At 26.9% G+C, this 13214-nt stretch overlaps 5 protein-coding genes across 6 annotated transcripts; 3 read left to right on the top strand and 2 right to left on the bottom strand.

Annotated features, from left to right (window-relative positions):
• Nucleotides 1-184: 184 nt before the first annotated feature.
• On the top strand, nucleotides 185-1349 carry LOC122714796 (40S ribosomal protein S16). Its single transcript, XM_043936474.1, has 5 exons — nucleotides 185-243; nucleotides 336-380; nucleotides 456-587; nucleotides 880-994; nucleotides 1081-1349. Exons 1-5 carry the CDS (start codon nucleotides 235-237, stop codon nucleotides 1224-1226), a joined length of 447 nt encoding a protein of 148 aa, XP_043792409.1. The 5' UTR covers nucleotides 185-234; the 3' UTR covers nucleotides 1227-1349.
• Nucleotides 1350-1547: 198 nt separating this feature from the next.
• LOC122715384 (nuclear export mediator factor NEMF homolog) lies at nucleotides 1548-5514 on the top strand. Its single transcript, XM_043937534.1, has 10 exons — nucleotides 1548-1833; nucleotides 1944-2115; nucleotides 2182-2384; nucleotides 2471-3549; nucleotides 3623-3803; nucleotides 3874-4172; nucleotides 4271-4430; nucleotides 4512-4809; nucleotides 4886-5148; nucleotides 5219-5514. Exons 1-10 carry the CDS (start codon nucleotides 1778-1780, stop codon nucleotides 5415-5417), a joined length of 2910 nt encoding a protein of 969 aa, XP_043793469.1. The 5' UTR covers nucleotides 1548-1777; the 3' UTR covers nucleotides 5418-5514.
• Nucleotides 4499-8208, bottom strand: LOC122715385 (serine/threonine-protein kinase VRK1-like). Its single transcript, XM_043937536.1, has 8 exons — nucleotides 7931-8208; nucleotides 7770-7822; nucleotides 7621-7690; nucleotides 7282-7478; nucleotides 6879-7092; nucleotides 6115-6788; nucleotides 5906-6035; nucleotides 4499-4597 (listed from the first exon to the last, which is right to left on the bottom strand). Exons 1-7 carry the CDS (start codon nucleotides 8094-8096, stop codon nucleotides 5919-5921), a joined length of 1491 nt encoding a protein of 496 aa, XP_043793471.1. The 5' UTR covers nucleotides 8097-8208; the 3' UTR covers nucleotides 4499-4597; nucleotides 5906-5918.
• Nucleotides 8209-8592: 384 nt separating this feature from the next.
• On the top strand, nucleotides 8593-11234 carry LOC122714925 (serine/threonine-protein kinase greatwall). 2 transcript variants are annotated; one of them, XM_043936716.1, is made up of 3 exons: nucleotides 8593-8982; nucleotides 9080-10961; nucleotides 11035-11216. In XM_043936716.1, exons 1-3 carry the CDS (start codon nucleotides 8764-8766, stop codon nucleotides 11079-11081), a joined length of 2148 nt encoding a protein of 715 aa, XP_043792651.1. In that variant the 5' UTR covers nucleotides 8593-8763; the 3' UTR covers nucleotides 11082-11216. The 2 variants fall into 2 exon arrangements, with proteins under 2 accessions (XP_043792651.1, XP_043792650.1); XM_043936715.1 differs by having other exon boundaries at nucleotides 9080-11234.
• A 92-nt stretch (nucleotides 11235-11326) lies between these two features.
• Nucleotides 11327-13159, bottom strand: LOC122715204 (venom protease). Its single transcript, XM_043937189.1, has 4 exons — nucleotides 12595-13159; nucleotides 12041-12315; nucleotides 11793-11938; nucleotides 11327-11719 (listed from the first exon to the last, which is right to left on the bottom strand). Exons 1-4 carry the CDS (start codon nucleotides 13035-13037, stop codon nucleotides 11567-11569), a joined length of 1017 nt encoding a protein of 338 aa, XP_043793124.1. The 5' UTR covers nucleotides 13038-13159; the 3' UTR covers nucleotides 11327-11566.
• Nucleotides 13160-13214: the final 55 nt, after the last annotated feature.

The following is a 13214-nucleotide window of genomic DNA, read 5'->3' as shown; positions in this document are numbered from 1 at the left end:
ATAATTTTTGCATTTTCATAATAAAAAAATCATTAAATAAAGTTCACTCTATCATGTTGTAATATATTTTTATATAAAATTGTATTAAAATGTAAATTGAAAAACTTACTTAATCGATCTCTTTATATATCACGCTGATTAGCGGAAGTTATTTAAAGTTTAAATTTGACTAATGTAGTTTGTATCCAAACGTACTGCTTTTGTCTACTTCCTTTTTACGACGTGCTTTCCAAAATGCAGAAGGTAGGTTTTTTAAATTATAAATTTTATAAATTTTTTTCTTTATAAAAAGTAAATTTATGTATTTATATTAAATTGTTTGATTTTTTTTTCAGAAACAAAAAGAACCGATTCAATCTGTGCAAGTCTTCGGACGCAAAGTAAGTATAAATTGCCAATAAATGAATGAGGTTATGTTTGCGTATATTCTTTCAAATATACATTTATATTTATAGAAAAGTGCTACTGCAGTTGCTTATTGCAAACGAGGCCGTGGAAATCTTCGAGTAAATGGACGTCCATTGGAATTAGTTGAACCTCGTGTATTGCAATACAAATTGCAAGAACCTATTTTGTTACTCGGCAAAGTAAGTATCAGAAAATATATTAATTTTATGTAATTTAATATGTGTTTTGTTATATTATTTTAAATGATGATGAAAAATATTAATTTTTTTTTAAATATTCATATGTATTTACTATCATTTTTTTTAATGTTGCTCTATGATGTTCTCTTATTCCGAACATGATTATTCATGATTATAAAAATAAAAGTACTGAGAAAATTTATATTTATCTATTTTTTATTAACAATTTAATTTTATTTTATTAACAATTAATTTAATTTTAATAATATTTTACTTGTTATTTTTTATATAGGAAAAATTTTCTGGAGTGGATATCAGAGTAAGAGTAAATGGTGGTGGTCATGTAGCACAAATTTATGCCATTCGACAAGCAATTTCTAAAGCTCTTGTAGCATATTATCAAAAATGTAAATTATATATTAAAAAATTTAACATTATACATATATATTTTAACTTTAAATATAAATTATTTTCATGAAATATTTTTTTTTAGATGTTGATGAAGCAAGTAAAAAGGAAGTAAAAGATATTCTTATTCAATATGATCGCACTCTTTTGGTTGCTGATCCAAGACGATGTGAACCAAAGAAATTTGGTGGTCCAGGTGCAAGAGCAAGATACCAGAAATCTTATCGTTAATATCTACAAATTTCACATTACATTTTATTTGTATTATTGAATAAAATATATAAAAAAAATTTGTATTCTTTTATATATTTTCAAATTTTTGTACATTGGAATTTTTTTAATTATATTTTTCAAATAATTGTAAATATAGACAAAAATTTTTAATTTTAAAAATTTTAGTTTTATATTAGAAAAATAACCTGAGAAAAAATTCACGAAATTTTTAAATTTTATTTTTAAAAATAAAAATTTTTTACGAAATATGTATTTGACAATAAATAATGTTTATATAAATTATATAAATTATATAAAGAATATGAATTTTTAAATTTATAATACATATTATATGCTGTGCACATGTATATTTTTACTTGCAAACTTCTATCTTTAATGAATAGAATTTAATAGTGTATAAATATCACGATATACATATATATATTTTCGATATGTCATTTGCGATACATATGTGCGCAACGTAAAAGTAAGCGTGAACTCAAGATTATTAATTTTTAATTTTTCAATTCTTTAAATATTAAATAGTAAAGAATAATATATCTATAAAAATGAAAACGAGATTTAATTCATATGACATCGCTTGTACAATAAATGAGTTGCAAAAGTAAGTGAATTATTGCATAAAGGTTAGGTTTGACATATTTTTTAAGGTTTTTTTTTTAAGATTAAATATTTTTATAATTTTGATAATTTTATTTTAATTTTAATATTTAGACTTATTGGTATGCGCGTAAATCAAGTCTATGATATTGACCATCGAACTTATCTTATACGTCTTCAACGAAGTGAAGAAAAATGTGTTCTTTTATTAGAATCTGGCAATAGAATTCATACAACAGTATTTGAATGGCCAAAAAATGTAGCACCTTCAGGATTTTCGATGAAGGTATATGATAGAATTTAAATTTATTATTTATTTAAAAAAATAATATATTATATATTATTTTCGCAGATGCGAAAACATCTTAAAAATAAACGACTTGAAAGTCTTACTCAAATAGGTGTAGATCGAATGATTGATTTACAATTTGGAAGTGGTGAAGCAGCTTATCATATAATTTTAGAATTATATGATCGTGGAAATATTGTGTTAACAGATTATGAAATGACTATTTTAAATATTTTAAGACCTCACACAGAAGGAGATAAAATTAGGTAATAAAAGATATAAAATAAATTTTAAATATTAAAATTATATTTCACATAAAATATAAAAAGATTAAAAAATATACATTTATTAGATTTGCAGTTAAAGAGAAATATCCTATGGATCGTGCTCATCAAAATATAATGCCACCTATAGAAAATATACAACAACATTTACAAAATGCCAAAATAGGAGAAAGTTTAAAAAAAATACTAAATCCACTTCTAGAATTTGGTTCTGCTGTGATTGATCATGTCTTATTAAAATATGGATTCACATTGGGTTGTAAAATTGGTAAAGATTTTAATATTGAAGAAGATATGTCAAAATTAATACTAGCATTAGAATATGCAAATGATATGATGAATTCTGCAAGACAAAATATTTCAAAAGGATACATAATTCAAAAAAAAGAAATAAAACCAACAACAGATGGCCAAAAAGATTTTATATATACTAATATTGAATTTCATCCATTTTTATTTGAACAATATAAAGATCATCCATATAAAGAATTTGCTTCTTTTGATGTTGCAGTAGATGAATATTTTTCTACAATGGAAGGTCAAAAGTTGGATTTGAAAGCTTTACAACAAGAACGTGAAGCTCTTAAAAAATTAGAAAATGTGAAGAAAGATCATGATCAGAGATTAATAACATTAGAAAAAACCCAAGAATTAGATAAACAGAAAGCAGAATTAATTTCCAGAAACCAAAGTTTAGTAGATAATGCCATATTAGCTATACAAAGTGCTCTTGCAAATCAAATGGCTTGGCCAGATATAAAGGTATTATTAAAAGAAGCAGAAAGTAAAGGTGATCCTGTTGCATCTGCAATTAAACAATTAAAATTAGAAACAAATCATATTTCCTTATTATTACATGATCCTTATGAAGATAGTGATGAAGAATCTGAATTGAAACCTATGTTAATTGACATTGATTTAGCACATACAGCTTTTGGAAATGCTAGGAAATATTATAATCAAAAGAGATCAGCAGCTAAAAAGCAACAAAAAACAATTGAATCACAAGATAAGGCTTTAAAATCAGCAGAAAAAAAGACAAAACAAACGCTAAAAGAAGTACAAACTATTCATAGTATTAATAAATTAAGGAAAATATATTGGTTTGAAAAATTTTATTGGTTTATTAGTTCTGAAAATTATCTTGGTAAATTATTAAAAAATATATAATATCTATAATAAAAGTAATTTCTTTTTAATAATATAATATAATTTTATAGTAATTGGTGGAAGAGATCAACAACAAAATGAATTGATAGTAAAAAGATATCTAAAAACTGGAGATATATATGTTCATGCAGATTTAACTGGTGCAAGTTCTGTTATTATCAAAAATCCTGGTGGAGGTACTGTGCCTCCAAAAACTTTAGCTGAAGCAGGTACAATGGCCGTTGCCTACAGGTATATAATTATTAATATTTAATTATATATATATTTTTTTATTATAAAAACATTATAATTATGATATTAGTATTGCATGGGATGCTAAAGTAGTAGCAGGAGCATGGTGGGTAAATAATGATCAAGTTTCTAAAACGGCTCCAACTGGTGAATATCTTACTACTGGATCTTTTATGATTCGTGGAAAGAAGAATTATCTGCCACCATGTCAATTAGTTATGGGATTAGGATTTTTGTTTCGTTTAGAAGAAAGTTCAATTGAAAGGCATAAAGACGAAAGAAAGGTCAGAATTATTGATGATGAAAATGAGCATATAGAATCTTTTATTGAAGAAGATAAAGAAATTGAATTAATAGAAGATTCTGAAGGTGAAATATTATTTTATGTATAAATAAATATATATTTTATGTATAATAAATTATTTTAATATTATTAATTCATTATTTTACAATTTTAAATTAAATAGATGAACAATCTGAAAATAAGAATAATTTAAATCCTATTCAGGAAGAATATAAAAAAGATTTATTTATGGAAGAAAAAAATATTAATCAAGATAGCAATGAAGAAGACAATCCATTTCAATTTCCTGATACACAAATTAAAATTGATATTTCTAGTTCAAAGTAAATTATATAATTTATACATATATATACATATACTTTTTATTTTAAAATTATATTATATTACATATTTTATTTTTATAGAGTAAAGTTACATGTTGATAATAATCAGCCAACTGCAATGTCACAGGAAGTTGTAGAAAATATTATTTATTTAGGCGATGATAAACCTGTATTAATAAATACTACGTGTAAGAATAAAGATTTAGAAGTTAAACAAAAATCGTTTAAAAAAGAAAATAAAGAAAAAATTGAAATAGATAGTAAAAAAAATGATCAAGTGATTTTAAAAAGAGGACAAAAAGGAAGATTGAAAAAAATGAAAGAAAAATATAAAGATCAAGATGAAGAGGATAGAAGATTATCTATGCAAGTTCTTCAAGTAAACATCTTTTGTATTCATGATATTTATATTTACTACTAGAAAAAGTTTATTATAATAATGTGATAATATTTAGTCAGCAGGTAATGCAAAAGAAGATAAAAAAAAAAATAGAAATAAAGATCCATCTGGACCAAAACAACAAATGAAAAAAAAAAGTATAATGAAATCAGTTCCACCACAAAATTCTCAAATTGTAGAAAATATTGAAGAAGAAGACACAGGTCCAGGACCTGAAATAGATATGTTAGATCAATTAACAGGAAAACCTGTTACAGAAGATGAATTATTATTTGCTATACCAGTAGTAGCGCCTTATAACACTGTGCTTAATTATAAGTAAGTTAAATCATTTATTTTTATAGCATATTACATTAAAATTTTAATTATAAATTATTTACTTTTTCAGATTTAAAGTAAAACTAACTCCAGGAACAGGTAAAAGAGGAAAGGCAGCAAAAACTGCTATGGCAGTATTTATGAAAGATAAAGAAATTACATTAAGAGAAAAAGACTTATTAAAAGCAGTGAAAGAAGAAACAATAGCTAGAAATATTCCAGGAAAAGTTAAGATAAGTGCACCACAGATACAAAAACTAAAAAAATAGATAATTCAAATATAATTTGTAAACAATGTTAATAAATATATATTTGTATATATATAATGATTATGTATTGTATATATATAATGATATATAATGATTTACTTGTATAGAAGTTATACATTTATAAAACTTTTTTGATAATATTTCGTTTGTTTAAATCTTCAATATCTTATAAATCTAATCATTAAATAATTTATAGAAAATTCTTTATTTTTATATAAATACAGAAAATTAATACTGCTCAATTGTCAGCATTAATTACAAACTTTTACATATTTTATACAATTTTTTATCATGCAAATGTATCAAAATATATTATTTTTTCTCAATATAAATTATAAAGATAATGAAATGCAATTGCAAATAATATTTTTTTTGCACAATTATATCAATAGTTTTATAAATACAAGTTACTATAAATACATTAATGTACAAAATTCACTAAATAAGGATTCTCAATGTGTATAAACATTTGAAGTATTAATACTCACGTCATATTTATAATTATGTGCTAAACATGTCTTCCTCAGATGCACTTTCTTGAATTATTTTTGCTCTTGCACTTTTAGATGTTGCATTTCGAATATTTATGGGCCGTGATTTAGTACCTTTTGATATTATCTATTCAAATATATATAATATATATAAATAATAAATGTCTATTTTTAATAAATTTAAAAAATATATATATATTATATACCTTTGGTTCAGAATCAGATTCATTGTGAATATAATTAATTTTTTTCTTGCTTTTAACTGAACTTTTTTCCTCATTATATTTATTTACAGAACTAGAATTTTTTTTTGCTTTTTTAACTATTTTTATATCATATTCTTCATCAGACTCAATTTCATTTAATGCTAGTTTAATATCTTTTACACCACCACGTTTTTTGTCTATTACGACTCCTACATTGCTATCATCAAGATTTTTCACAGGACTTACATTTTTTGTTGATTTTATACGAGGACTTTTTCTTTTTCGATTAATTATATTTTTTATTTTTTGTGGGGTAGTTTTTGGAACTTGTTTATGAGAAATATCATTTTTGATGTCAGTTTTAAATTCTAATTTTCCATCTGGTTTGTGTGATAATTGTTTTAATCCCTCTATTAATATTTTTTTAAATTTTTCATAATCTGGTATTTCATTAAATTTTATACTTGCTAATAAAGTCATGTATTTATGTATAGTATTTGAAATTGTTCCATGAAAACATTGATTTAAAAATTCTGGAATATTATCAAAAGCTTTTTCCTTTTGTTTTTGTATTGTAATTGGATCTGATAAATTTTTCTCCCATAAAAGTGACCCAGATAACCACTGAATCATATTATAACCCAAAATTTCAAAATCTCCGCGCATTGTTGGTACTATATATATATATATATATATTAATAAAATTACATTAAATTTTACTGAATGGTTATAACTATACTATTAACAATTATATTAACTATTACCTCCCATATGTGCATCTCTACTAGTATATTCAATAGTTCCATTATGGGCTTTCTTTGGATCTAATTTGTATTCATCTTTTGTTGTATAATGAGAAGCCAATCCAAAATCTACTAGATAAACTTGATTTTTAGATTTTAAATCTAACAATAAATTTGCTCCTTTTATATCTGCATGTACATATGTCTTATGGTGGATATATTCTAGAACATTTATCTAAAAATTTTATGATAATACAAATTATAATAATATTAATATTATAATATATAATATAATAATAATATATAATATAATATAATAATATTATAATAATTCACTTAAAAAATAATTATAATATTGTAATACTTTATATATTTTTTTTATAAATTATTGAATTATAAAAATTTGTTTTGGATTGCCTCTTACTATTTGTAAAGCTACTTTGTATACTGTATGTTCTGGAAATCTTCGATTATTTGCTTCAAATAATTTCCATAAATCTGTACCATATCGTTCCATTACTATAAATCGATACTTTGTTTTTTTATATTCATGACTACCAGAGCCAATATATCGAGGCATACCAAGTGCTGGAAGTTTCTTTTTGTTTCTCCAATTATCAACTAAAACCAATTACATGGTACTCTTTCTGTTTCTATACTAGTTTCATAATATATGCATATAAAATGTACAGTAAAACTAAAAAGGTAAATCTACATAGATAAAAATTATTTATATTTAAATATTGAAATTTAAATAACTCACTTTCATTTGGTTTGGCATTTCTCATGTAAAAATGCATTTCTACAAATAATGGACCATTTCCATGTGGTTCCTAAAATTTGGAAAATTTAATGATTTCATATAAAATAATAAACATCCAAACAAATAAATATAAATTAATAGATACTTACAATTTTAATTACATTAGGATATTCATTTGGAACTTTTCCATTATAAGGTGCAGCTACAATTATTATAATGATTAAATAAGATATATGAAGTAGAAAAGATATATATGAATTAAAGACATAAATGTATGTATACAGTGTCCAATGATAAGAATAATACATACCAGAATAAATTTCACCAAAACCACCAATACCGATTGATACGCCAAGAATCCATTGTTTTTTTCCCATATCTGTCAATATTTCACCAGCAGAAATTGGATCTGGCAATTTATATGCATTTGCTCCCTTTTTTTTAGGTGCTCTTTTTACTATCTTGTCAGACATCATAAGGTTATCAAAAATATATTATTATAATGTATATTTCCGAACAAAAAATTAAAAATAATTTTAAAAACTATATAATATAATTTCAATATTATGACAAATTTATATTTAAATAAATGTTTCATATACTGCACACACTATTTTATCTTTTCAACGTTTCGTGCAGTAATGCAAAGAAGCTATGAATACAAAAAATTTAAAGGCGGGAATTGTAAGTGTCTCAGTGCAACCGTTTCAAAGTCACGGAAGTTCCTATGCACTTAAATGTTATAAAAAATATTTCTAATTAGAATGCATATAATAAATTCAAAATTATTATTTTCTATAATCAGAATGAAAAATCTTATTAGTTATTAAATACAATTTATTTATATTGTATAATGATAATTAGTAAAAAAGAATTATTGTTGGCGGTTCTGATTATTTTAAGTTACTTGAAGTATGTAGTATATTTTCTTGTCACATGGTCGTACATATGTTAACTTTCAAATATGTTCAGATAACCGTTAAGATTTATTTGCGTATATAAGAGAATAATATAAAATATGAAGAAACGATGAATAAAATTTCACATTTTTTGTGTTGTGGAATTATTTCATGAATCAAGGTTTCAATATTTTAAGTTCCACTACATAAGTTTGTAATTCAGTTGATTAGGTTATTTTTTCAAATGGAAGAAGCGGCGATTAATTCGCCAAATTCACGTCTAAACGATAATGACCAAATTAATGAAACAGACGACGAAAATTCTCGTATAAATTATAATGACTCAGGAAATGAACATGAAATTCTATATGGGGAATGTACGCCGCAACAGGTATCAACAAGCAGACAAATCAATAATTCTATTTTTAATACTATATCTAAAATTGTTAATCCCACAGCAAAGGTAAATATTATATATATTATTACTTAAATAAAAAAAATTTTCAGACTTAAAATTTGATAGTTTCATATTTTTATTTAATATTACATTTAATTTTTAGGTACCAGAAATTCAAGATTTTAAAATTGTGAAACCAATAAGTCGTGGTGCATTTGGCAAAGTTTTTCTTGGACATAAAAAATCAAATCCTGAGAAAGTATATGCTATTAAAGTAATGAAAAAAAATGAGATGATAAATAAAAATATGGCTTCACAAGTGATCATTGAAAGAAATGCTTTAGCTTTGACACGTAGTCCATATTGTGTACAATTATTTTATTCATTACAATCTGCTAGTAGTGTTTATTTAGTAATGGAGTACATGGTTGGTGGAGATCTTAAAAGTTTGCTTGGTGTATATGGTTATATGGAAGAGTCTATGGCAGCTTTTTATACTGCAGAAGTATGTCTTGCTTTAGAATATCTTCATTCTCATGGAATTGTACATAGGGATTTAAAACCAGATAATATGCTTTTGTCAAAAGAAGGACATGTCAAGTTGACAGATTTTGGGCTTAGTAATATATCTTTGCATAGAGATCTTGAAATATCAGATTTAGTTAATTGTACGCCCAGTCTTTGTACTAGAACTCCTGGACAACTTCTTTCTTTGACATCACATTTATCTTTTGGTTCTGGACAAAGATCGACAAGTGAATCTAATCTTAGTGACAAAAGTACACTTGGTATTAATTTACTTTCTGCTTTACAACAAAATTCAACTAAATTTCAATCTTCACCAAATTCGATAATTTCATCTGCTGCATCAGGAGATTATTCCCGAGTATCTGGTATTACCCCTTTTCAATCTGCAGAAGATCTTCATTTAACGGAACGTTTGGAACATATTATTGTTGAAAAAAAAAATGAAGATGATGAAAGTAGCTCTGGAAGTTATCATACATGTGAGGCATCTTCAGTTCGCGTTAATAATCAATTTAATCAAAATTTAGAAGAGGAGGACGAATCTACATTAGAAGCAGATCAATCTCAACAACTTCTTCCTCATACTAGTCCATTAAGTACATGTACAAATACGTTTACCAGAGGTGCAAAACGAAAAAGAGCAACAGGAGGAACAACTGGTTTAACGTGTGAATTAAGTATAATGGATTTGGATGTTGATAAAACACCAAAAAGAAAAAATCGTGGTTGTATATTTTCTAGAAGTCCAATCAATTCCGTTATTTCTGAATCAGTAAAACAAACGAACAATACTAATGATACAGGTATGGTACAAGAAAGTGGATCTAGTGGAAGAGTTGCATTTAGTACACCAGTATCATTCACGAAACAGAGATGCTATAGTGGAGAAGATGCAGAAACATGCGAAGAAGAAACAGTACGTTTGATTAAAACGACAAGATTTCAACTTCCACCAGTTCTTACATCACATTCAGCTCCTGAGATACCTATAGGTGATAATTCTGAGAAACATCGATCGCCTCAAGTTATATCTCCCATAAAAACACCTGCAACTTCTGGCAATTGTTACACACCTTACAGAACTCCGAAATCGGTAAGAAGAGGCGGTCAAGCTGTCAATCGATCAGATGATCGTATTCTTGGAACACCTGATTATCTTGCACCAGAATTACTTTTAAAACAAGGTCATGGAGCTGCAGTGGATTGGTGGGCTTTAGGCGTGTGCCTGTTTGAATTTTGCACAGGTGTTCCACCATTTAACGATGAAACACCACATGCTGTATTTTCTAATATTCTTGCTAAAGATATTCCTTGGCCAGAGGAAGAAGAAGCTCTGTCAACAGTTGCTGTGGAAGCTATAGATGCACTTCTCACTTTAGATCAATATGAGCGTCCTTCTGCACAAGAAGTACGAGTCATGAAACTTTTTCAGGACTTCCCTTGGAATGAGCCGCTAAAAGCGACGCCACCTTTTATACCACAACCTGACGATAATTACGATACATGTTATTTTCAAGGTAATTTTATATTATATAGTATATTACAAATGAATGTTATGAATTCGATTTTTGTCTCGGTTCTTTTCTTTAGCACGAAACATTATGCAACATTTAAACGTGAGCAGCTGCGAAACATAAAAATCATATTGATGGAAAAATAGATATCAATTTACAGTTTATTTTATGATTGAAGTAACATTATGCAACATTTAAATGTGAGCAACTGTAATACATAATCTTCAAAAGAAGATCATTTCAATGCAATAAGGAAATATCAATATATATGGATTGCTTTATGACAGGAATAATATAACATTAAAATTGTATAAACTATTTTTTATATAGTTGTATATGTATAGTATTATAAAATATTTTGTTACAATTTAAAATTTTTGTGTCATCACTTGTTCCTAGATAAACATGTTGTTTTGCTATTTATTTTGCTAATGATAACAGTTCATAAAACAAATTGCATAAGAATAAATTATAGGAATAAAAATTTTCATTTTTATTTATATATAAATTTTTAGTCAATGATTCTTAATTATATTATATATTATTATGTCGGCTTTGATGATGCGAGGATGACAATGGTAAAAAACTGAATAAAACTAATCTGAGTTTTATTTCACATTTTTATAAATCCAAGGCAGGAAATGCGTTACTCTAGTATAAACGCCAGGATATTGACCTTTACCACATCCAATACCCCAACTGACAATACCAACTTGTGTCCAACGACCATCGTTGACCATTAAAGGACCACCACTATCACCCTATAAAATAGAAGATACATTGCATTCAAAAATTCAAGTATTAATAATATAATAAATCAGTTTTAATACAAACCGAGCAAGAATCTTTCGCAGCTCGTCCCGCACACAAGAAACTGTCTACAATACCACCAGGTGCTGCGGCACCGTATTTTAATTTGCATTCACTATTTGTCCAAATAGGTATGGAAACTTCTTGAAGTATTGCTGGTTGTGGTCCACCTTAACAATTAAAATAACGTTATAATTCTTTTTTTGTCAAAAGAATTTAATTAACACAATTAGGTATTAAATTAATCTTTTTTTTTTTTTTAAATTTCTTACTTTCTCTCAAGGAACCCCAACCAATGACTGTAGCAATTTTTCCAGGATACAACTGTGAACCACTCGGCAGACAGATGGGTCGTATTTGTTCCGTGAATGAAACGGGTTCATTGAGTGTGAGTAGTGCAATATCGTTATACAGAGTACGTGCATTAAAGCCTCTATGTCTGACTACTCGTTTCACTCGTCGTTCGATATGTCGGATCTCCGTGTTAGTTTTGATATTGTAATCTCCAAGACGGACCGTTAATCTTGCCACATCCCAGGAATTCATGCTGGAAACATAGGAATAAAATTCATTTATACAAAATTCTCTTTCTTTTTTATAGAACATATAATATATGATCACAATTACATAATAATATATGATTACAAGGATAGCGTTTTGTACAAAAAAAAAAAAAAATTATTAAAAAAAGTGACTGTAGTTCTAATTTTTTATTACGTCTAATTTTTTATTAACAAATTTAACATCTTGCAGGAATAGAAGCCATATGAAAATACCAAGCGTACCAAATGATTTTATCATTCTATACGTTTTACGGAGAACTTACTTGGCAACACAATGAGCTGCAGTGAGAATGTGTTTATTGTCGATGAGTGAACCACCACAGAATTGTCGGCCACCGTTGAAGAGTGCCGCGATCCAAGGCCACTCGCCAGGGTCAGCATTCTGACCGCCTACGATTCTTTCCTGGTCCTGAATACCGTTCTTTGCACCGCATTGAGACATATCAATGCTCGAAATAGTTCCTGAGGGTTTTTCACTGGTCGTTGATACAGTTGGTACATTTGGCCACCAGGCAGGTTTCTTCGTTGGCCAGGTCGTCGCAATATCAGGTTTTTTCGATGTGGAAACTGGTTTTATCGTTGAGAACGTTGGTAATTCTAGATACGGTGGATGAGTGGGTAGCGGTGGTATGGTATGATCAGGTGGATGCGTTGGTATCGGTGGCGGCCAGGAACCTGGATTCTGTGGCCTTGGTTTTGCGGCCATTTCTTCCTCCCTATTGTCGTTGTTTTCCTAAAATACGAAGTAAATCCTCGTGAAATATCGATTATTTCAATAGGAATAACGGAAGAGGAAGAAATAGAGAGAATCGTCAATGAAGATTTCACGGTAAGGAATGGATGGTAGGTGCGAATTAGACACGGTAGTAAAAGTAAAGTCGTA

The sequence above is a fragment of the Apis laboriosa genome, unplaced genomic scaffold, assembly GCF_014066325.1.
Source record: "Apis laboriosa isolate Shangri-la unplaced genomic scaffold, ASM1406632v1 scaffold34_cov151, whole genome shotgun sequence".
NCBI classification, from domain to species: Eukaryota; Metazoa; Arthropoda; class Insecta; order Hymenoptera; family Apidae; genus Apis; species Apis laboriosa.
The sequence above is the reverse complement of the archived record's forward strand: the minus strand, read 5'-3'. Positions and strand labels throughout refer to the sequence as shown.